Source organism: Coregonus lavaretus (genome assembly GCF_964263955.1).
Source record: "Coregonus lavaretus genome assembly, chromosome: 7".
NCBI classification, from domain to species: domain Eukaryota; kingdom Metazoa; phylum Chordata; class Actinopteri; order Salmoniformes; family Salmonidae; genus Coregonus; species Coregonus lavaretus.
The window spans coordinates 47,879,821-47,905,287 of NC_139994.1; the positions used below are offsets into that span (position 1 = coordinate 47,879,821).

General features: G+C 43.2%; 1 protein-coding gene across 1 annotated transcript in view; it reads right to left on the bottom strand.

Annotated features, from left to right (window-relative positions):
* LOC311132801 (protein inturned-like) overlaps positions 1-12,781 on the bottom strand; it is a gene marked incomplete at its 5' end in the record, with an annotated part of 31,357 nt that extends 18,576 nt beyond the window's left edge. The window contains 4 exons of the mRNA XM_084166140.1: positions 235-453; positions 5,086-5,171; positions 6,069-6,670; positions 12,690-12,781. Of these exons, the coding sequence (XP_084022266.1) occupies positions 235-453; positions 5,086-5,171; positions 6,069-6,670; positions 12,690-12,781 (999 nt within the window). The remainder of the gene's footprint in view (positions 1-234; positions 454-5,085; positions 5,172-6,068; positions 6,671-12,689) is intronic.
* Positions 12,782-25,467: the final 12,686 nt, after the last annotated feature.

A 25,467-nucleotide genomic window follows, 5' to 3' on the forward strand; every position in this document is an offset into this window, starting at 1 on the left:
AGAATTGATAGGGCCCTATACACTCTCGACTTACTGATGAGGAAACAAAACGTACCTTTACCGTAGACTTGTGCTGTGAATGTAAAGAAAGATCACGGTAGAGGTTACTTTTAACCAGACCTTGGATCAGATGACCCTACCCCCAGTCCTACACTTTATCTATGGCCTCTGGTCTTTAGTAGTGCACTACAAAGGGTATAGGGTGCATTTCGGACAAAGTCCAACTGAACTGACCTCTTCCAGGGGGGAGTCTGAGTCCAGTTTGAGTGACAGGTACATGACGATGTGAGGGATGTGTCCTATAGACATCTGGAGCTCCACCGTGTCCTCGCCCCACAGTAGACGCACCAGCTGGCTGACCGAAGGAGAGGGCCTGAGCCTGGGAGCAGAGGACATGTCCATACCACCCTCCCCTGGACCTCCTGGACTGGCTGTCTCCAGGGTCAGCTTCACCTGGGAGGGAGGGGAGGGGAAAGAGAAAGAGAAAGAGAAAGCAGGAGAAATAAACTAAGATAGTTATCTAAAGAGATCATCATCATCTGTATCTTTTCAGCATATTCTAAAAACAGCCATTCTGAGTTTTCCCTTTTCAAACACTGTAAAAAAGGTGTAGGATGTGGGTTTGGCTACAAAACAAAAGCCAGCAGTGAGTTTGTAAGACCCTGGAGAATAACAGTCGGACACAATCGGCAGGGGAACTACACTGTAATCATAATATAGCCATAAACAGCATTTAATTCAGTCCATTAGGGCTGCAGCGTAATTCATTTGGCCTGGTGCTACAGGAAAGCAGGAAGGGTTCACGTAGACAGAGCCATCAGGGATGTGATTCATTCAGGAAAAGAGGAAGTCGATGTGATTCATTCATGAAAAGAGGAAGTAGATGTGATTCATTCAAGAAAAGAGGAAGTAGAGTAATAGAAGAATGGTGATTGTCAGGGAGAGAGAGATGAAGAGAGAGAGAGAGAGAGAGAAATAGATGATATTCCTGACCACTGAAAGAGAAGCAGCATGGATGTGTGTGGGTGTGTGTGTGAGAATCAGAAACAGATCCTGCCACAAGGCAAGCCCCAGAACAGTGGCAGAAGAGCACAGAGCAGCACAGCCCTCTGTCATTCTCAGAGCTTTTTGCACACCACACCACCATTCACACAAACCTAAGCAAGCACACTAAGGACAGGCACGCGCATTGAAACACGTAACACTATGGTGGAGAGATGTATGCTACCACTCACATATTTACAGATGGCTTATGTCTGTGCACTCTTGTATTTCAAAAGGCAATTATAGCCCAAATGCATACATGCAGGATACTATAGCCTACACACGCAGACTTAAACAAACTGTAATACAAATGCAAAAAAGAACTGTGTACACACACACACACACACAGTGCTGGCTCTGGGCAGTAACCTGTCAGCACTAAAGAGGCCTGCTAAGGACTTCTGGTTGAAGTTAATTGAGACGAATCAGAACCAGGTGTGTGTGTGTGTGTGTGTGTGTGTGTGTGTGTGTGTGTGTGTGTGTGTGTGTGTGTGTGTGTGTGTGTGTGTGTGTGTGTGGTGCACGCCCAGGACTGTGACACTGGCAATGGTCTGTCTCTCTAACTCTCCAAGAAGTGATCACTGCCCTAATGGAGTTAAAAGGACTGGCGTCAGAAATGTGGTAGAAAGTCCATGCTTGCATCAATCCAATGCTTTTAAATCATTGAAGGGTTAGTGAGCAAGTCATTTGCAAAGACTAAGCATTTATTCATTGTATTTTCACTCCCTGTGTTTTTTATTCATCCATCACTCTAGGGTGAGGGCCAGAACATCTCCAGACACTGTCAGCAGAAACCCACAAACCATTGAGCAGCACCAGGGCAGGCGCCAGGCCTGGGCCGGACACCATCTTGGCTCTGCAGGGAACAGTAGCCTGTTATTAGGAGATGGAGAAGAGTCCTTCTGACAATATGCTGCACACGCACACACACACACACACACACACACACCACATTCTGCATGTCAAAACAATTCAGCATAGTCTGTAAAAAATGTCAAATGTCATAGAATAAATTCATTTGACAATGAATAGAATAGTACAATAGAACATAGTTTTACTCTGTGGGTAGGAGGAGATCTAGTTCCTCTGCCTGCCAGGCTGGCTGACGGGCTACAGCACTACGTTCTCTCATGATAAATAATGGGGATGTGGTTAGGTTGGAGGGTGCTCTCGGTAGATTCCTGCCTGCTGATGTCAGTGAGCCAGAGAGAGAGCCAGGGAGAGAGACAGAAAAAGAGTGAGAGAGCCAGAGAGAGAGAGAGAGAGAGAGAGAGAGAGAGAGAGCCAGAGAGAGAGCCAGTGAAAGAGAGAGAGAGCCAGAGAGAGAGAGAGCCAGAGAGAGAATCAGAGAAAGAGAGAGAGCCAGACAGACAGAGACAGAGAGAGACAGAGTGAAAGAGAGAGACAGAGTGAAAGAGAGAGACAGAGTGAAAGAGAGAGACAGAGTGGCAGAGAGAGAAAGACAGGTAGACAGAGAGAGAGAGAGAGAGAGAGAGAGAGAGAGAGAGAGAGAGAGAGAGAGAGAGAGAGAGAGAGAGAGCGCGAGAGAGAGAAAAGAGAAAGGGAAAAGAGAGAGGGGAGAGGAAGGAGAGACAGAGAGAGGGAAAGAGACAGAGAGAGAGGGAAAGAGACAGAGAGAGAGGAAAGAGACAGAGAGAGAAGGGGGGGAAGAGAGAGGGAAAGAGACAGAGAGAGAGGGAAAGAGACAGAGAGAGAGGGAATGAGAGAGCGAGACAGACAGACAGACAGACAGACAGACAGACAGACAGACAGACAGACAGACAGACAGACAGACAGACAGACAGACAGACAGACAGACAGACAGACAGACAGACAGACAGACAGACAGACAGACAGACAGACAGACAGACAGACAGACAGACAGAAAGAAAGAAAGAAAGAAAGAAAGAAAGAAAGAAAGAAAGAAAGAAAGAAAGAAAGAAAGAAAGAAAGAAAGAAAGAAAGAAAGAAAGAAAGAAAGAAAGAAAAAAAGAAAAAAAGAAAGAAAGAAAGAGAAAGAGAGAAAAGTACTACTAATGATACTACACAATGAGGTTAGGCAGAGGGCATGGTGGTCCAACCTGAATACAAACTGCTGCTCCACCCATATAATTGCTACTGTCTACCACGCTCTACCTGGGAGGGCCGTTCACACACATGACCACATACACACATACACCCAGCCAGACGCACACGTGCACACACACACACGCCACCAAAGTTTCCTCTGTGTATGTCAGTTCTACAGTAGAGCTCCGTCCTAAGCCACAACGGACTGACAACAGGCCTTGTTGTTTTTTCACATCTCCCTCTCCTCCACTCTTCTCTCTCTCTTCTCTTCCTCTCTACAGTGTAATTTACTATCCGGCTATCCGCGTATTCTAATCAGCTGTGCTTTCAGTGGCCGCAGCATAATGGTTGTTTTCCTGTGTTTTCTCAAACAACTCCCGCCGCAGTCTGGCCTTTCTCGTGCTCTCTCCACTCGCTCTCTTTCTCTGTCCGCAAACGCCATCACTCCCGCCGACACTCTGTCATTTACAAATTCCTCCTTCTTGAGGCCCTGTTTTGACCATGTGAGGAGATGACTGAGGAAAAAGCTTGAGCGGTTTTCTGAATGGCGATCAAAGCGTCATTTCTCAGAATTGGACAGTTTTCCTCATGTAGAAAGGTGGTGATTGTTTCCTACTATATATGTTTTGACAGCCGAGTGAAGCCAAAAGGCTTCACCATACATTCTACAATGGATTTACAGATATTTACCACTTTCTGGATTCAGGGAGCAAATTAAATGTGAACAAACATAATCTTCCCAAGGCTTAGAAGAGCAAGCCTGAACACAGTCACACATTGAGATTTTTTTTTTTTGGGGGGGGGGGGTTATAATGTTTTTATTTGTAAAACATGTTGTTGTTTTTTTAGGGGGTTACTGGGTTTTGTTCATTGAAAGTTCGAGTTGCACACTTTTATCTCAACTGAATCGGGCCATCTCAAGGCATTCTAGCCTTATGAATCTGTGACTTTGGCCAGAGCCACAACATCCATGTGGTTTCTACTAACAGTGGCCTCCAAGACCTCTCTTTTAACATGTGGGGCAGTGGAGAGCTCTTGACTCACAGTCTCGGTCTGCCTTGCGTGTTAGTGTGTGTGTGTAATTTGCATGTGTGTGTCTGCCATGCGTGTGTAGGCACCAGATTCTAACACTTCTGAGCAGAGCAGACATGTTGGTTAGAAAAAACGAGTTTGTCTGTAATTGAGTTCATGTGGAGGACTCCCCTTTCTTTGGCTGGTTTTTCTGTTTCAGAGGCTGTGTCCGAAATGCACGTTTGAAACACATGAAAGCCAGTGAGGAGAGTGGGAAAACCTGACAGTTTTCTTTAAAAAATGTATTGGTTAAATGGTTAAATAATTTAACAGTGCGCCAGTGGTACTTGCTACTGTGATTCCTGAAATGCATGTTGATGGAAGTATTTTTCTAATCTGAAATTATACTTTTGTTACATTGTTTGCTAACTCAGCTGGTTAGCTAGAGCTCAGTCTCATTGACCACCAAATGTTGCTAGCACTAGCTAGCTAGCCGCTTAATATAACATGTTTTCTCGAAATGTATGTCAGTTAGCTAAGTTAGCCATGTTATTAATTACTCCCATCTGCTGTCGACATCAGCATACGATTTGAGAGCACTAGATTGCTCCAAGTGGTTAGTAGCTGACTGCATGCTGAAAGTGAATTCAGAATCATTCGGTAGCCACACTACAAACATAATTTTACCAGGTTCCCAATTGTAATGACAGTCCACCACAACATACCCAAGAGTTTCCTGAAGAGCAAGGGGTAGTCTGTGATTAATTTCACTGTGCATTAAAAACACAGTTTGAGATCATTGTTAGGGGATTTTACCAGTGGTTAGAAGGAGGAATTGGGCTTCCTGGGAAAATATTGTCAGAGGTTTCAACAGGGGCTTAGCGAAGGGTCAATTGTCCCATTAACAGTCACCCATATTATTTTGGGGTTTATCGTCCCATAACACACACACACACTCACCTGTGTAGGACCAGGAATGCAGGACAGAACCCTCTCAATGTTCTCTGTGGTAACATCCACATCGTCTACCGCTACAAGGTTATCACCTGGGAAGAGGAAGAAAGTGTCACTTACAGCAGTCACTTACAGCAGCATGTTACATATAGACAACTTAGACTAAGGGTAATAGTGACATTTCCGTAAAAGTACTTTGCTCCACATTGTATACCATGTTTAGAAATAGTATAGTTTTGTTGAGGAGCACAGTGATTGGCATGACAAGGAGTTGCAACTGGCAAAGTGTGGAATGTGTACAAAACAGACTGGTACCCAGTCTAGAGATACAGTCCACAGATCTAGAAATAGCCAGATGTGCTGTTGTTTCTTTTTGTATAAAAACGAGTTTCACCTGCCCATGTGCGGAGTCCCCTGTAGCTCAGTTGGTAGAGCATGGCGCTTGCAACGCCAGGGTTGTGGGTTCGTTTCCCACGGGGGGCCAGTATGGAAATGTATGCACTCACTAACTGTAAGTCGCTCTGGATAAGAGCGTCTGCTAAATGACTAAAATGTAAAATGTGCAGACTTCTGCTCATTCCTATCTCCCTAACACAGATTTCACCTTAGTTATTTCAGGTATTTAACTAGTCTAATTGTTTTAGCATGGACTGGTAGGCTACATGAAAGGCATGGCTTTAAACACTAACTCATGTGGATACTCTTTAGGATTCAGCAGTTCAGTTTTTTTGCATTCCTTGGTCTGCCCAGAACAACCATGCCCAGCTCAGCCTCTACAAACATCAAAACAATTTACTGTAAAACACAACTTTATAAGTCTAACTTTATATAATATAAATGGATGTCAATAAAATAGTTTATTGCATTCTATACAATTTGTATATGACTGATCACAGTGGCTGCGTCTGAAATGGCAAAAGTAATGCATTACATATAGGGAAAAGGGTGCCATTTCGGACGTACCCACAGTGAGGGTTTTGTACACTCACCGATCAGTATCTGTGCACACTTGATAGCCGGGCTGTTGGGCACCAGGCCGTGGACAGTGATCCTCTCCTCCCTCCTCCCTGCGGGGTCTTCCTGGCCCTGGCCCTGGCTCTGGCTCCTGCCCCAGGACGGGCGATGCACCACCCCCAGCAGAGCCTCCAGTAGACCCCCTCTTTCCTGGGGAGGAGGGGAGCAGCTCCCCAGGCGTTTGGGGTTCAGGTAGAGCAACACTTCCTTCAGCTGCTGGACCACCACCCCCACCCTCTGCCCCGCCTGGTTTTTCAAGATGGACGCTGGACGAGATGACAAGTCTTTGCCTCCTCCATCGGGCCCTCTGTGCTGGGATGGTTGCCGCTTCCTCCTAAGGATCCTGGCCAGTCTTTTTAGCTTGGGCTCTCCTTTGGTCGGAGCACCATCAGGAAGCTTCCTGGACTCGTCACTGATGATCTCCGCTTCCTTCTCGCTGAAGCGGACGTGATTGGTGGAGAGGCCGTGATTGGCGGCGGCCTGAGCCAATGCCGCCTCCTCCTCGCCCTCGCTCAGTTCCAGGTAGAAGAGCTCACCGTTCTTCTGGACGTCATCCAGCCATTCTGGCTCTAGGTCGCTGGGAGTGAACCAACAGAGCATAGAGTGAGTGAAACTGTGTGAGAGCAGAGCCAAAAGGGGTGGTTTGTCTGTCCAGGGACTCCTTCAGACAAGGAGTATCAGGTTATTTGAGCAAGAACAAGAAACACAACTCTGGCTTGAGGATTAAAAGTATATCCTAATTATACTTAACAAAAATATAAATGCAACATGTAAAGTGTTGGTCCAATGTTTTATGAGTGTGCAGTTTTGTCACACAATCCAATGCCACAGGTGTCTCACGTTTTGAGGGAGCATGCAATTGGCATGCTGACTGCAGGAATGTCCACCAGAGCTTTTGCCAAATAATTTAATGTTCATTTCTCTACCATAAGCCGCCTCCAACGTTGTTTTAGAGAATTTGGCAGTACGTCCAACCAGCCTCACAACTGCAGACCACGTGTAACCATGCAGCCCAGGTCTTCTTCACCTGCGGGATCGTCTGAGACCAGCCACCTGGACAGCTGATTAAACTGTGGGTTTGCACAACCGAATAATTTCTGCACAAACTGTCAGAAACCGTTGTGTGGGCGAGCCATGAGGTCGAAGGAATTGTCTGTTGAGCTCCGAGACAGGATTGTGTCGAGGCACAGATCTGGGGAAGGGTACAAAAAAAATTCTGCAGCATTAAAGGTCCCCAAGAACACAGTGGCCTCCATCATTCTTAAATGGAAGAAGTTTGGAACCACCAAGTCTCTACCTAGAGCTGGCCGCCCGGCCAAACTGAGTAATCGGGGAAGAAGGGCCTTGGTCAGGGAGGTGACCAAGAACCCGATGGTCACTCTGACAGAGCTCCAGACTTCCTCTGTGGAGATGGGAGAACCTTCCAGAAGGACAACCATCTCTGCAGCACTCCACCAATCAGGCCTTTATGGTAGAGTGGCCAGACGGAAGCTACTCCTCAGTAAAAGGCATATGACAGCCCGCTTGGAGTTTGCCAAAAGGCACCTAAAGGACTCTCAGACCATGAGAAACAAGATTCTCTGGTCTGATGAAACCAAGATTGAACTCTGAATGCCAAGCGTCACGTCTGGAGGAAACCTGGCACCATCCCTACGGTGAAGCATGGTGGTGGCAGCATCATGCTGTGGGGATGTTTTTCAGCGGCAGTGACTGGGAGAATAGTCAGGATCGAGAGAAAGATGAATGGAACAAAGTACAGAGAGATCCTTGATGAAAACCTGCTCCAGAGCGCTCAGGACCTCAGACTAGCGCGAAGGTTCACCTTCCAACAGGACAACGACCCTAAGCACACAGCCAAGACAATGCAGGAGTAGCTTCGGGACAAGTCTCTGAATGTCCTTGAGTGGCCCAGCCAGAGCCCGGACTTGAACCCGATCGAAAACCTCTGGAGAGACCTGAAAATAGCTGTGCAGCGACGCTCCCCATCCAACCTGACAGAGCTTGAGAGGATCTGCAGAGAAGAATGGGAGAAACTCCCCAAATACGGGTGTGCCAAGCTTGTAGCGTCATACCCAAGAAGACTCGAAGCTGTAATCGCTGCCAAAGGTGCTTCAACAAAACAAAGTACACAGTAAAGGGTCTGAACAGTTATGTAAATGTGTTATTTTCGCAGCCTATGCGAAGGAAATGTGTCACGCTGCATGAGGCAAATGGTGGTCACACCAGATACTGACTGATTTTCTAATCCTTGCCCCTACTTTTTTTTTAAAGGTATTACATTTACATTTTTGTCATTTAGCAGACGCTCTTATCCAGAGCGACTTACAGGAGCAATTAGGGTTAAGTGCCTTGCTCAAGGGCACATCGACAGATTTTTCACCTAGTCGGCTCGGGGATTAGAACCAGCGACCTTTCGGTTACTGGCACAACGCTCTTAACCACTAAACTACCTGCCGCCCCGTATCTGTGACCAACAGATGCATATCTGTATTCCCAGTCATGTGAAACCCATAGACTAGGGCCTAATTAATTTATTTCAATTGACTTATTTCCTTATATGAACTGTAACGGCGTAAAATATTAGAAATTGTTGCATGTTGCGTTTATATTTTTGTTCAGTGTAATTTAGAGCATATTAGCAGTCATCAGAATATGACAGATTAGTCTCTCATTTCCCCCACTTCAATCCCCATCTAAAAATGAGTCTCGCATGATAGATACTATTCAAATGGGTTAGTAACACAATTATACGTCTGTACAACTACTGAACCTCTGTTAAACAGCCAACGTATGATAGTCCATCTTCTGCATTCTGTTCTGGATCAGCGTTTAACTACAGTCAAGGAGATAGTGGTGATTGAAAGGCAGATTTTTAAAGAGGACGACCATCATGTACAGGTGTAACGGTATATAACATACAATGTTGTTATAATTTCATAATACTGGAAAACCGCTACATTTGCATGCTGTTTTATTATACCTAAGCTTCTCGCTTACTCATTCTCAGTACATTTCTGTTCCAATTTATCATGTGGCATTTGGGGGAAGAAAGAAAACAAAAAGACTGGAGAAAGACTGGAAATGGTTTGTTTTTTAATCAAGCAGAGACGCAAGAGGGAAACCCACACCCCCGCCCCAAGAGAGAAAATGCCGCAAAAATTCAGTCGGTCAGTCTCCCTCTAAATTAAGCCGTGCCGCCTCTGTGGTAGGCTCTTGGAAACCACATCCATAAATTCACTAAGGATGGTGAATAGCATATCATTATTTGTGAAGGTTAAGTTTCCAAATTGGAAACAGAAATTTCCCAAACTATGAAAGAAAAAAAGAGTAGAGTAGTAGACCCAGAACAGTGCAACTACAGTGAATGTTCCTTTTGCTTCATCCATCTTTTCTCTTTCAATACCCTCTGCATCCCAAATGGCACCATTATCCCTATTTATAAACTGGGTGGTTCGAGCCCTGAATGCTGATTGGCTGACAGCCATGGTATATCAGACCGTATACCACGGGTATGACAAAACATTTATTTTTACTGCTCTAATTATGTTGGTAACCAGTTTATAATAGCAATAAGGCACCTCTGGGGTTTGTGGTATATGGCCACTATACTATGGCTAAGTGCTGTATCCAGGCCCTCCGCGTTGCGTCGTGCATAAGAACAGCCGTTAGCCGTGGTATATTGGCCATATAGCCTTATTGCTTAAATATAGTGCAGTACTCTTGACCAGGGCCCGTAGGGAATACTGCCATTTGGGACACAACCCAAGACCATGACATTCTACAGTGGAGTTCTACATTAATTGACCACAGATGATTACCTTCTTTGAAAGGTGAGATGGCCAGATAAAATAGGGGAGATGGTTATCTGTCCATGTCAGTGCTGCAGACAGTCTAGATAGAGCTCGGATGCAGGATGCTGCACGATATGGGCCAAAAAATAGAATAGCTAAAAAAATTTAACCAAATATTGCGATTGCGATTCTTGCGATATATACTGAACAAAAATATAAACGCAACATGTAAAGTGTTTGTCCCATGTTTCATGAGCTGTAATAAAAGATCCCAGAAATGTTCCATACGCACAAAAAGCTTATTTCTCTCAAATGTTGTGCACAAATTTGTTTACATCCCTGTTAGTGAGCATTTCTCATTTTGCCAAGATAATCCATCCACCTGACAAGTGTGGCATATCAAGAAGCTGATTAAGCAGCAAGATCATTACACAGCTGCACCTTGTGCTGGGGACAATAAAAGGCCACTCTTAAATGTGCAGTTTTGTCAGACAACACAATGCCACAGATGTTTCAAGTTGAGGGAGTGTGCAATTGGCTTGCTGACAGCAGGAATGTCCACCAGAGCTGTTGCTAGAGAATTTAATGTTCCTTTCTCTACCATAAGCCACCTCCAACGTCGTTTAGATTATTTGCCAGTACGTCCAACCAGCCTCACAACCGCAGATCATGTGTATGGCATCGTGTGGGGAAGCGGTTTGCTGATGTCAACGTTATGAACAGAGTGCCCCATGGTGGCGGTGGGGTTATGGTATAGGCAGGCAGTCATAAGCTATGAACAACTAACACAATTTAATTTTATTGATGGCAATTTGAATGCACAGAGATACTGTGACGAGATCCTGAGGCCCATTGTCATGCCATTCATCCTCCGCCATCACCTCATGTTTCAGCATGATAATGCACGGCCCCATGTCGCAAGGATCTGTACACAATTCATGGAAGCTGAAACTGTCCCCGTTCTTCCATGGCCTGCATACTCACCAGACATGTCACCCATTGAGCATGTTTGGGATGCTCTGGATTGACGTGTACGACAGCGTGTTCCAGATCCCACCAATATCCAGCAACTTCGCACAGCCATTGCAGGGGACAACATTCCACAGGCCACAATCAATAGCTTGATCAACTCTTTACGAAGGAGATGTGTCGCGCTGAATGAGGCAAAAGGTGGTCACACCAGATACTGACTGGTTTTCTGATCCACACCCCTACCTTCTTTTTTAAGGTATCTGTGACCAACAGATGCATATCTGTATTCCCAGTCATGTGAAATCCATGGGCCTAATTAATTTATTTCAATTGACTAATTTCCTTAATGAACTGTAACTCAGTAAAATCTTTGAAATTGTTGCATGTTGCATTTATATTTTTGTTCAGTATAATAATTGTGGTCCTCTGTAGCTCAGCTGGTAGAGCACGGCGCTTGTAACGCCAAGGTAGTGGGTTCGATCCCCGGGACCACCCATACACAAAAATGTATGCACGCATGACTGTAAGTCGCTTTGGATAAAAGCGTCTGCTAAATGGCTTATTTATTTATATTATAATTAGAATGCATGCATGAATGAGCCTTTATAGTTTCATGAAAATATATTTTTAAAAGTGTTTGTATGTTATTAAACAGATAGGATACAGAAAACCCAAAATCATGCATTGACCACTGTCCACACATAGGGGAAGACTAAAAGTATAGCACTAGGCTACCACTAGACCACTTTACAGTGAGTGTGCATCCTACTTCAGCTGCCTAGTCGCTTCCAGTGATATGCCTCGGTTGTCAAGTCATGAAGTTGAGGTGGCACTGGCAGCTGATGGAAGATGACCAGACAGCTACTGTTATAAACATGGTATTTTGCACAGCCCAATAAAACAATTATTTATTTATTTCTCTTTTAAAGCAACAAGCAATAATGTACAGGGTTATCTTACTCGGAGTAGTCGGACTGACTGTATGTTGATTCACAATAGCTCCCGTTGTCATGCACATCCTCCCTGTCGTTGCCCTCCTGTCTCGTGGGCTCGCGCGCATCTGCATGTATCTCGAGCGCCAGAATTTTTAGTAGCCATTATTCCATTTGTTAAATGTGTTCGACAACACGATACAAGTTACTCTAAACTCTAAGTAAATAAGTTGGAGCTACTTGAATAAGCATTGGCAGTCTCTCGCCATGTTGTCTACATACGGGATCTTCAACTATGCCACGTGACATAAATCGTCTCGGTGTGGTTGGCTGATCTTCACGTTGCCCTGACAACATGGACGCTTTCCGTTTGCAGGATAGAAAACAGACAAGGGGCACATAATTACCCATGCCCCATCTAGCCACTAATGCACGTGCAATAAAACGAGGTTGACTGAATTAATGTTTCAATGCAATAACTTTGATAGTAACAAAAAAGTATACTACCTCTTATTGACAGCCTAAACTAAGCAAACAACAGAACATTTGTTGGATAAACTCTGCAAATATTTGATACAAATGTATCTCATATTTGCAGAGTGTCTAATAAAACCACAAAGGTTGCAAAATCTAAATAGTGTACATTTTAACAAGCTATCTCCCTCTGAAAAGATGGGCATGCCATGAGCACTTCTGTTTTCCTCGCCCCCTCCCTCTCCTCACGAACTGCACGAGGCCTTTAAATCCCATATGGCATTCATAGTGCTTTGGACAAAGCAACAATAGTCAAACAAAAGTGCAATGAATGCGAGAAGAAACACAAAGAAAGTGCAAATAGTTTACCAAACATTTTCATATAAACTCCCCTCATCGTTGCAATAGTATGTATCAATATACTGACCTGTATAGAAGCACACTGCGTATGGAATCAAAGTCTTCTAAATTCTTAGAGAATGGTCTGGACGTTTCTCCATATGTTGCAATGTTAAACATTATTTATGTTTCATATTTTCACGGACGGGGTGAGTTCAGCATAGATTAGCAAGGCTTTCCAACGACACATTTCCAATCCAGACAAAAGGTTCAGACAGATGGCTTGCGATGAATAGTGCTGTTTAGGACCGGTTGTCTGCCAGCAGTCTTTTTCTACAAATTGAAATACATTTTCAATGTTTAAATCCTCAGTCGTGGTCGGGTGGTGAAGGTAGAATCTGTGCAGTAGTCAGAATGAATAGCCTGGTCTAATGCTGCTGTCGATCCTAAAAAACAGAATAAACTTTCCTCACGTCAATCACTGACACAAGGGCACGCAGATCCTTTCCGATGCCTTTGAAGACGAAACGAAAGCAGTCCTGAATACTTATCCAGACTCCAGTCTGGTCAGCAAGCTCAGCAGCACATGCACGAGTTGAGCCGCTTCTTGTCGAGTGTACTTGGCAGGTGGCGTAAAACGCCGCCTCTTTTGGTCAATAGATGTAGTTACGAATTCACTACTAGGCTATACAAGCCTTTGTTGTAGCACTTCAACATTATATAAGTGCCATATCTATTTTGTTAATTATATGTTTTTTTGTATGGTACAATTGTAACCATTACGAAAAACACGTATTACAGTCTTCCTGAACAATGTAGATTTTATGTATAGAAATATTTATACTTCCTCTATTGATTATTTTAGCTGTCGCTTGTGCACATGTCAAAGGTGGGGTGCTATCACAACTATTGCCATTTTATGACCATACACTGTTCACAAACAGTCGCATAAGTACAAAGATCGCATGTGTGAGTAGGATAAGCATTACCACTCAGTAACGATAAAACAAATGATCAAGATTGAAATCTAACGTTACTTAATTCGATATTTTATTAACATTCACAACTATATACAGCTTGTACCACTCTGATTATAATCCCTTCCTCCAAGTCCCCAGAGCAGACAAGGAGCGGTCATCAAAAGCAGAGATCAGAAGAGTAAACCCTTCAATCTATGCCCGTTTCGCGCTCAGAAAAGTAAAGTACTACATCTCATCATCGTGGAGTTCAAGACAATTGGGAACTCGGGAAAAAACAAGCTCCGACTGGGAAAATACGTTTTGAACGGTCATCCAACTCGGAATGTCAAGTCGGGATTCGGGCCTCTTTCTAGAGCTTCGACCTGAAAATCACTAACGTCATGATTCGACCTTGTTTTTTTTCCGAGTTCCCAGTTGTCTTGAAAGCACCTTAAATCCAGAGAATGCCAGACTTTGATGCCAAAGTTTGATGACAAAATTTGCCCACGAAGGACCACCTTCCTGTTCAAGTGAGCACAGCACAACAAGGTGAGTCCAAACATGTCTTGTATGCTGCTGCATAGATGATATAATATACCAGGGAGATATGTATACTGTAGCTAAGAAATAAATAATACGTTTATGCTGCGTAGTAAGCTGTTAGTAGCCCATGTCCCTCACCCTAATAATTTGGTCGCTTTTCCCCTCATAATTTAGCCTACTGATCTGAGTTGGTGGTGCACTTGTAGCCTATAGCCTGTTTTTATTGTAAGAGCTTTGATTGTCAGTTTATATGCCCCCTTTATTTATACTACGGTTCTGACTTGGTGTACAGGGAGAATACTGTAAGAACGGCCCATGTTCTGAATTCTGTCGCTGTACTTTTCGAAGTGCTGAACAAATAGTTATATTGACTACGTCTGTTCTAGCTCGCTCATAAATGTCTTAATTGAAATTACGGATTGCCTCTCATCCGTATGGAGGACTAAAAGTGCCACAATTAAATAAATAAATACACCATTAAATAATTACTTAAATGTGTCATTAATTAATTAAAATTAGAATTAAATACATAAATGTGTTATTAAATGTGTCATTAATTAATTCAAATACCGATTCATTTTATGTAAAATACATATATAATAATTTCACTATTTACATTTACATTTCATGGTCCTGCGTTGGAGTGCTTCCTGAATTACTTAAAACTGTCAAACTGACCCATCAAAAGTTGGTAGGCGGAACCTAACGCCTGATTGGTTACCCTCTGCATCAAGCCAAGACAAATCAATTCCGGATAATGTCAGCAGGTCCTGCTTCTACATCCTCTGCTAAGTTTAAAATGTCTCTAACCAACTCCCTGGAAAGTTCACGGAGATCCTCCATTGTCTCTATCCAGGTTGGCCTACTCTACTTCAGACCAAAGCAATGGATCAGACTAGATTCGCGTTAGCCCCGCCCACTGACTTTGATGGGTCAGTTTGACAGTTTTAAGTAATTCATGAATCACTGCAATGCAGGATCATGAAATGTAAATGTAAATAGTGAAATAATTATATATGTATTTTACATAAAATGAATCGGTATTTGAATTAATTAATGATACATTTAATTACACATTTATGTATTTAATTCTAATTTGAATTAATTAATGACACATTTAAGTAATTATTTAATGGTGTATTTATTTATTTAATTGTGGCACTTTTAGTCCTCCATACATCCGCTCGTCGTCAGCTATGTTTTTTTAAAAGGAAGTAAATTAGGCTGAATGAACAGTTTCGCTGCCAGACAAGGCTCCGCTGATAGCCAGGTGTAGCAGTGGTAAGGTGTTGGGACTCTGCTGCTGGGACAGCTTTATGTAGGCTGTAACAGTTTGTGGGCACCGTTATAGTCCAATTAATGTATTGTTTAGTATTGTGGTGTGTTGCGTAGTGGCTTTGCTGGCATGCATACAACATTGGTTTGTTGAGTTTGCCCCACCAAGATTTACATGCTAAAATCGCCACTGGTCATGATATATGAACATTGTCTGGCAGTACATAAAATACCGTTCAAAAGTTTGGGGTCACTTAGACATATTTTTTCCATTAAAATAACATCAAATTGATCAGAAATACAGTGTAGACATTGTTAATGTTGTAAATGGCTATTGTAGCTGGAAACGGCAGATTTTAATGGAATATCTACATAGGCGTACAGAGGCCCATTATCAGCAACCATCAGTGCTGTGTTCCAATGGCACGTTGTGTTTGCTAATCCAAGTTTATCATTTAAAAAGTCTAATTGATCATTAGAAAACCCTTTTGAAATTATGTTAGCACAGCTGAAAACTGTTGTGCTGATTAAAGAAGCAGTAAAACTGCCCTTCTTGAGACTAGTTGAGTATCTGGAGCATCAGCAATTGTGGGTTCGATTATAGGCTCAAAATGGCCAGAAACAAATAACTTTCTTCTGAAAGCAATATACCCATACCTTACCCTGTAAAGTTTATACTGACATTTTCAATAGCTAGCTAGCTTGATAAACAGTGCTGACAATTCCATTTGGGCTAGCTAGCTAAATTATAGAGCCAACACTTTTACTATATCGATGATGTTACAATAACCAAACAGTTGGATAAACAAATCATTTGTGAAACCATGATGTGATGTATGACAGGATTGGACGTTGCATGCAATTTCAATGTTGTTTGAGTTGCTTTGTGTATCAGGAAATCTCATTTCAACATTGCTCATGCTGCGTACATGTTGCTTGACATAGGCGTTTTCAAAGAACCGTCAGTCAAGGTGAACTCCCTACTCACTCAGCCAACTACAGTGGCTTGCGAAAGTATTCGCCCCCCTTGGCATTTTTCCTATTTTGTTGCCTTACAACCTGGAATTAAAATGGATTTTTGGGGGGTTTGTATCATTTGATTTACACAACATGCGTACCACTTTGAATATTTTTTATTTATTGTGAAACAAACAAGAAATAAGACCAAAAAAAGAAAACTTGAGCGTGCATAACTATTCACCCCCCCAAAGTCAATATTTTGTAGAGCCACCTTTTCCAGCAATTACAGCTGCAAGTCTCTTGGGGTATGTCTCTATAAGCTTGGCACATCTAGCCACTGGGGTTTTTGCCCATTCTTAAAGGCAAAACTGCTCCAGCTCCTTCAAGTTGGATGGGTTCCGCTGGTGTACAGCAATCTTTAAGTCATACCACAGATTCTCAATTGGATTGAGGTCTGGGCTTTGACTAGGCCATTCCAAGACATTTAAATGTTTCCCCTTAAACCACTTGAGTGTTGCTTTAGCAGTATGCTTAATTGTCCTGCTGGAAGGTGAACCTCCATCCCAGTCTCAAATCTCTGGAAGATTGAAACAGGTTTCCCTCAAGAATTTCCCTGTATTTAGCGCCATTCATTTTCCCTTCAATTCTGACCAGTTTCCCAGTCCCTGCCGATGAAACACATCCCCACAATATGATGCTGCCACCACCTTGCTTGCTTCACTGTGGGGATGGTGTTCTCGGGGTGATGAGAGATGTTGGGTTTGCGCCAGACATAGCGTTTTCCTTGATGGCCAAAAAACTAAATTTTAGTCTCATCTGACCAGAGTACCTTCTTCCATATATTTGGGGAGTCTCCCACATGCCTTTTGGCGAACCCCAAACGTGTTTGCTTATTTTTTTCTTTAAGCAATGGCTTTTTTCTGGGGACTCTTCCGTAAAGCCCAGCTCTGTGGAGTGTACGGCTTAAAGTGGACCTATGGACAGATACTCCAATCTCCGCTGTGGAGCTTTGCAGCTCCTTCAGGGTTATCTTTGGTCTCTTTGATGCCTCTCTGATTAATGCCCTCCTTGCCTGGTCCGTGAGTTTTGGTGGGCGGCCCTCTCTTGGCAGGTTTGTTGTGGTGCCATATTCTTTCCATTTTTTAATAATGGATTTAATGGTGCTACGTGGGATGTTCAAAGATTCTGATATTTTTTTATAACCCAACCCTGATCTGTACTTCTCCACAACTTTGTCCCTGACCTGTTTGGAGAGCTCCTTGGTCTTCATGGTGCCGCTTGCTTGGTGGTGCCCCTTGCTTAGTGGTGTTGCAGACTCTGTGACACTTAAATAAAGTCCACCTGTGTGCAATCTAACTAAATATGTGACTTCTGAAGGTAATTGGTTGCACCAGATCTTATTTAGGGGCTTCCTAGTAAAGGGGGTGAATACATATGCACACACCACGTTTCCGGTATTTATTTTTTAGAATTTTTTTAAACAAGTTCTTTTTTTCATTTCACTTCACCAATTTGGACTATTTTGTGTATGTCCATTACATGAAATCCAAATAAAAATCCATTTAAATTACAGGTTGTAATGCAACAAAATAGGAAAAACGCCAAGGGGGATGAATACTTTTGCAAGGCACTGTACCTCCCTGCCCACTCAGTCTTCACAAATATGAGATTATTTCACAGAAAATAATAATATAGTTTTGTCTGAGTTTAGAGTGACGAAAAGTAGCTAACAGCTAAATGCTCTCTCATGTCTCTTCATTGAGCAGAGCAGCCCAAGCAGAGCCAGTGGTGTAAAGTACTTAAGTAAAAATACTTGAAAGTACTACTTAAGTAGTTTTTTGGGGGGGTAACTATTTATATTTTTGACAACTTTTACTTTACTACATTCCTAAAGAAAATGATGTACTTTTTACTCCTTACATTTTCTCTGTCACCCAAAAGTACTCATTACATTTTGAATGCTTAGCAGGACAGGAAAATTGTCTAATTCACACACACATCAAGAGAACTACTACTGCCTCTGATCTGGCGGACTCACTAAAACATGCTTCGTTTGTAAATTATGTCTGAGTGTTGGAGCGTGCCCCTGGCTATCTGTAAATAAAAAAATAAAAAATAAAATGGTGCTGTCTGGTTTGCTTAATATAAGAAATTTGAAATGATTTATACTTTTACTTTTGATACTTAAGTATATTTTAGCAATTGCATTTACTTTTGATACTTAAGTATATTTAAATCCAAATACTTTCAGACTTTTACTCAAGTAGGATTTTACTGGGTGACTTTCACTTTTACTTGAGTCATTTTCTATTAACGTATCTTTACTTTTGCTCAAGTATGACAATTGGGTACTTTTTCCACCGCTGAGCAGAGCCCAAGTTATTTCTGATTTCGGGTTTGGGGCAGGCCCGGGCCTTACATTTGACAGAAGTAATCGTGCCTATCACGGCTCAGGCTGACCCAGATGCAGACACAGGAGGCAGATAGTATGAGTCTCAGAGATTATCACTGAACAAGGGGCAGGCAAAATGTAAGTCAAGGCAGGCAAAGAGTCATAATCCAAATCAGAGTCAGGCAGGTACAGGACGGCAGGCAATCGGTAGGTCAAGGCAGGAAAAGAGTCGTAATCCAAATCAGAGTAAGGCAGGTACAGGACGGCCGGCAGGCAGGATCAGGGTTAGGACAGGCAGAAAGGTCAGAACTGGGGAGACTAGGAAAAACAAAAACTAGAGCACTGGAAACACGGGAACACCCTGGTAGGACATGACGGGACAAGACGAACTGGCAACAGACAAACAGAAAACACAGGTATAAATACACAGGGGATAATGGGGGGAAATGGGAGACACCTGGTGGGGGGTGGAGACAAGCACAAAGACAGGTGAAACAGATCAGGGTGTGTCAGTGCCTGGGTAGTGTAGGGCATAAACATAGCGGGCATGGGTAGGGCTCAGGCTTCAAATTCATACCTGTGCAGAGCTCTACTTCCTGGTAGTTTGACATGAGAGAAAAAGTAATTTTTCTCAAATTCTGAGCATTTTTATCAGGGACAAATATTATGGGTGATGTTTTAGTCACTCAAAGGGCTATTTTAGATGGGAATCAGTTCAGACTGTTCAGAACCTTTAACAATATCGATAATACCTTCACAACTTACAACCACCTTGGTTGAACACTTCAGTTCAGAGCAAAATATGAGCTAGCTAACGTTAGCCAGCACAATCCAGTCAACTACTGTGTGCCATGTAAGCGTTAGCCAGGGCCGGCTCTATGGGGTTGCAAAGCCGGGCATGGACCCCCCCAGATAGAATTCCCCTCCTGTTTTGTTTCCCCATAAACATAGCAAATGGTTCTGTATATGAATTACCATGCCCAGTTTTGCCAATGTTGCGCCGCTGGGCATGCCTTTAGTGCAGGCGGGACAGAGGCTATATGCCAGTGTGCGCTCATGATCTGAGAAGGGGGGAGGATGGGGGGCTGTAATAATGTAATATGTTGTAGTTAAAATCAAAAAATGTATTGGGCATCTAGCCAGGCAATGTCTTAAGGTACCGCCTTCATTACCTTGTTTAGGAAGCTCATTGGATTACAGGCAGGGTCAAATTGACTGTTTTTTTTCCTAACAGAGAGGGGAAAAGGCTGTTCACTTTTGCAGACAGCTACAGCTAGCTTCGTTAAGTTTTGGTAGTGGCGCACTGAATAATTATAGCTAGTTGATCAGCATGGATATCTGAAAATGGCTGGGCACTGCCAAGAGCCCAAAAAACTGAGGACCACCATGTCGAGACCACCACCATGTTGAGACCGATGCAGAGGCCGAGCTCACCGGGCAGCCTGTTAGCCCGACCACCGAGGTTGAGGAGCCTAGCAGCAAATGCAATAACCGCCCATCCCCCACACCACCTGCTAACCAACAACAAGATCGAGAATAGCCATGGCCTAGCACCAGCAGCATGAGGGTGCATCACAACAAGCACCTACACCTCAGTTACCCCAGCCACTAGCACCTGACGACCTCAGTGATGAGGAGCCAGCGCAGGTTTGTCTTGACACTTACCCAAACCGCAATTTTGTAGCGCCTGGTTCAAGGTCTGCATTTGGTTGTGGTGCACGCTATGTTGTCTGAGGAGGCAATAGAGGACTTTTTCAATGTGTGTAGTTCCCTGTACAATTTCTTTAGGAACCCCACAGTGACTGCACAGTAGACTGGGGAAAAATTGTAAAGTCTTCTTGATCAGAGATGGACTGGCCACCAAGCCACAGTGTCAGTCAATTTTGAAATCAAGTGACAACATCACAGAGATGCTCAGTGAAATCGAATGTACTCGCACATATGGCAAAGATGTTAGACTTGAGGCCATAGGCTTATTGAAAGCAGTGACAGAGCCGAGCTTTAAGTTTATTGCTAACATGATTCACAAAATCCTGGGGCTCCTCGACCCTCCTAACAAGTAACTGCAGTCTGAAGCTACTGATCTGCACACTGGTGTCAAACTTGTCCGCAGTACGTATGGGTGCTTTGAAAAACTGCAATGTGATGCTGAATTTGAAAAGCTTTGGGAGGCATGCCAGGAGGGAGGTCACAAGCACACCAGCTCCAAGCAAACGAGTAAAACTCCGCAAGAGTATCTACTTAAAAGCACAGTGGGTCAGCATAATGATAGAGACCAGAGTGAGTGTAAACGCCTGTTTTTCAGCACTTTGGATGCCGTGCTCTGGGAAATGTCATGATTTAGTGAAGGAAATAGTCAACTGGTGGAAGCTCTGTGTGCCATGGATCCCGAGTCTTCTAAATGGTAAGCTACAACCTTTATGGCCCTGGCCGCCGTGACAGAATGATTCATTCACTGGTTTTCCCTTATGTAAGCCTGGTTGTTTGGCAGATTTATTTATGTGATGTATAGTTACTTTAGGCCTTTGCTTTTAATATGTGATTCTTAATGTTATTGCTTGCTTTTGCGGGTCTAATTGCTATTGATAGATATACAGCTTTGCGTTATTTTATGGGTATAGGGACAGTGACCAATGTAGCGTATTGGTTGTGCTCTGAGGTGAGCCCTGGCGCGGTGCTCCTATTGTCCATCCACCTGACAGGTGTGGCATATCAAGAAGCTGATTAAACAGCATGATCATTACACAGGTGCACCTTGTGCTGGGGACAATAAAAGGCCACTAAAATGTGTAGTTTTGTCACACAACACAATGCCACAGATGTCACAAGTTGAGGGAGAGCGCAATTGGCATGCTGACTGCAGGACTGTCCACCAAAGCTGTTGTCAGAGAATTGAATGTTAATTTCTCTAGCCACCTCCAACGTCGTTTTAGAGAATTTAGCAGTACGTCCATCCGGCCTCACATCCGCAGACCACGTGTATTGTGAAATTGTGTGGGCGAGCGGTTTGCTGATGTCAATGTTGTGAACAGAGTGTCCCATGGTGGCGGTGGGGTTATGGTATGGGTAGGCATAAGCTAAGGACAACGAACACAATTGAATTTTATCGATGGCAATTTGAATGCACAGAGATACCGTGACGAGATCCTAAGGCTCATTGTCATGCCCGTCATCCTCCACCATCACGTCATGTTTCAGCATGATAATGCACGGCCCCATGTCACAAGGATCAGTACACAATTCCTGGAAGCTGAAAATGTCCCCGTTCTTCCATGGCCTGCATACTCACCACACATGTCTCCTATTGAGCATGTTTGGGATGCTCTGGATCGACGTGTACGACAGTGTGTTCCAGTTCCCGACATTATCCAGCAACTTCGCACAGCCATTTAAAACGAGTGGAACAACATTCCACAGGCCACAATCAACAGCCTGATCAACTCTATGCAAAGGAGATGTGTCACGCTGCATGAGGCAAATGGTGGTCACGCCAGATACTAACTGTTTTCTGAACAACGCCCCTACAATTTTTTTTTTAAAGGTATCTGTGACCAACAGATGCATATCTGTATTACCAGTGATGTGAACAGTGGTGATTTTAGCATGTAAATCTTGGTCTAAATAAATGTTAGATGCATGCCAGCAAAGCCATTACACAACACACCACAACATTAAACAATACATTAATTGGACTATAACGGTGATAAACGGTGCCCACAAACTGTTAGGGCCTACAGCAGTCCCAACAGCAGTCCCAACACCTTACCACTATTACACCTGGCTATCAGCAGAGCCTTTTCTGGCAGCGAAACAGTTCATTCAGCCTCATTTACTACCTTTAAAAAAAACATAGCTGATATGGCTGACTTGCTTGAACAAATGTGGTTTCTACTGACAATTGAGATGTACAAACTATGGCATAAGGGGACGACAAGCAGATAAGAGGCAATCCAAAATTTCAATTAAGATATTAATGAGCGAGCTAGGACGGACATAGTCAATATAACTATTTGTTCAGCACTTTTGAAATGTACAGCGACAGAATTCAGAACATGGGCCATTCTTACAGTATTCTCCCTGTACACCAAGTCAGAACCGTATGATAAATAAAAGGGGCGTATAAGCAGACAATGATAGCTTTTACAATATTCGATGATGACTTTTCTCTAAAACAGGCTATAGGCTACAAGTGCACCACCAAGTCAGAACAGTAGGCTAAATTATGAGGGGAAAAGGGCCCAAATTATTAGAGTGAGGCACATGGGCTACTAACAGCTTACTACACAGCATAAACGTATTATTACTTTCTTAGCTACAGTATACATACAGTGGGGAAAAAAAGTATTTAGTCAGCCACCAATTGTGCAAGTTCTCCCACTTAAAAAGATGAGAGAGGCCTGTAATTTTCATCATAGGTACACGTCAACTATGACAGACAAATTGAGAAAAAGAAATCCAGAAAATCCAGAAAAGATTTTTAATGAATTTATTTGCAAATTATGGTGGAAAATAAGTATTTGGTCACCTACAAACAAGCAAGATTTCTGGCTCTCACAGACCTGTAACTTCTTCTTTAAGAGGCTCCTCTGTCCTCCACTCGTTACCTGTATTAATGGCACCTGTTTGAACTTGTTATCAGTATAAAAGACACCTGTCCACAACCTCAAACAGTCACACTCCAAACTCCACTATGGCCAAGACCAAAGAGCTGTCAAAGGACACCAGAAACAAAATTGTAGACCTGCACCAGGCTGGGAAGACTGAATCTGCAATAGGTAAGCAGCTTGGTTTGAAGAAATCAACTGTGGGAGCAATTATTAGGAAATGGAAGACATACAAGACCACTGATAATCTCCCTCGATCTGGGGCTCCACGCAAGATCTCACCCCGTGGGGTCAAAATGATCACAAGAACGGTGAGCAAAAATCCCAGAACCACACGGGGGGACCTAGTGAATGACCTGCAGAGAGCTGGGACCAAAGTAACAAAGCCTACCATCAGCAACACACTACGCCGCCAGGGACTCAAATGCTGCAGTGACAGACGTGTCCCCCTGCGTAAGCCAGTACATGTCCAGGCCCGTCTGAAGTTTGCTAGAGTGCATTTGGATGATCCAGAAGAGGATTGGGAGAATGTCATATGGTCAGATGAAACCAAAATATAACTTTTTGGTAAAAACTCAACTCGTCGTGTTTGGAGGACAAAGAATGCTGAGTTGCATCCAAAGAACACTATACCTACTGTGAAGCATGGGGGTGGAAACATCATGCTTTGGGGCTGTTTTTCTGCAAAGGGACCAGGACGACTGATCCGTGTAAAGGAAAGAATGAATGGGGCCATGTATCGTGAGATTTTGAGTGAAAATCTCCTTCCATCAGCAAGGGCATTGAAGATGAAACGTGGCTGGGTCTTTCAGCATGACAATGATCCCAAACACGCCGCCCGGGCAACGAAGGAGTGGCTTTGTAAGAAGCATTTCAAGGTCCTGGAGTGGCCTAGCCAGTCTCCAGATCTCAACCCCATAGAAAATCTTTGGAGGGAGTTGAAAGTCTGTGTTGCCCAGCGACAGCCCCAAAACATCACTGCTCTAGAGGAGATCTGCATGGAGGAATGGGCCAAAATACCAGCAACAGTGTGTGAAAACCTTGTGAAGACTTACAGAAAACGTTTGACCTGTGTCATTGCCAACAAAGGGTATATAACAAAGTATTGAGAAACTTTTGTTATTGACCAAATACTTATTTTCCACCATAATTTGCAAATAAATTCATTAAAAATCCTACAATGTGATTTTCAGGATTTTTTTTTCTCATTTTGTCTGTCATAGTTGACGTGTACCTATGATGAAAATTACAGGCCTCTCTCATCTTTTTAAGTGGGAGAACTTGCACAATTGGTGGCTGACTAAATACTTTTTTTCCCCACTGTATCTCCCTGGCATATTATATCATCTATGCAGCAGCATACAATACATTTTTGACTCACCTTGTTGTACTGTGATCACTTGAACAGGAAGGTGGTGCGGCGGTCCTCCGTGGGCAAATTTTGTCATCAAACTTTGTCATCAAAGTCTGGCATTCTCTGGATTTATGGTGCTTTCAAGACAACTGGGAACTCAAAAAAATAAAATAAAAGTTGAATCATGCCGTTATTGATCTTCAGGTCGAAGCTCTAGAAAGAGGCCAGAGTTCCCGACTTGGAATTCCGAGTTGGATGACCGTTCAAAACGTATTTTCCCAGTTGGAGCTTGTTTTTTTTCTGAGTTTCCAGTTGTTTTGAAAGCGGCAGAAGTCATGCTGGATTGACAGCATGGCCAATGTTGAATGTTTATCCTTTTAAGCTTGGAAAAGAGACTCTTAAACCCAGACTTGGACCACACATCCACTCCACTGAAAAGCAGGCTTTGCTTTGCAATGCTTGCAGTTAGCCACTGATTCCTTCCAAACCACTCATTGTTGAATTTTCGATTTCCAACTTGTTGTGCAATGTTTATGTCCAATGGCCGATGAGCACCGATACGTTTTATCTATAATTTCTCTTCATAATTTCTCTTCATTTGACAAGGATTGAAAAGGATTTGCCAGTAGACTGTCGACTTGATTCATGATGATGACTTCTAGCTTGCTAGCTAAGATTCTGAAAGTATGATGTTGACATGATCAGTCCAATCAAAGCTACTGTAGATGTAACGTGATTTGGCCAATGACCTTGAGCCTTCTTGGATGGGCACTTGTAAT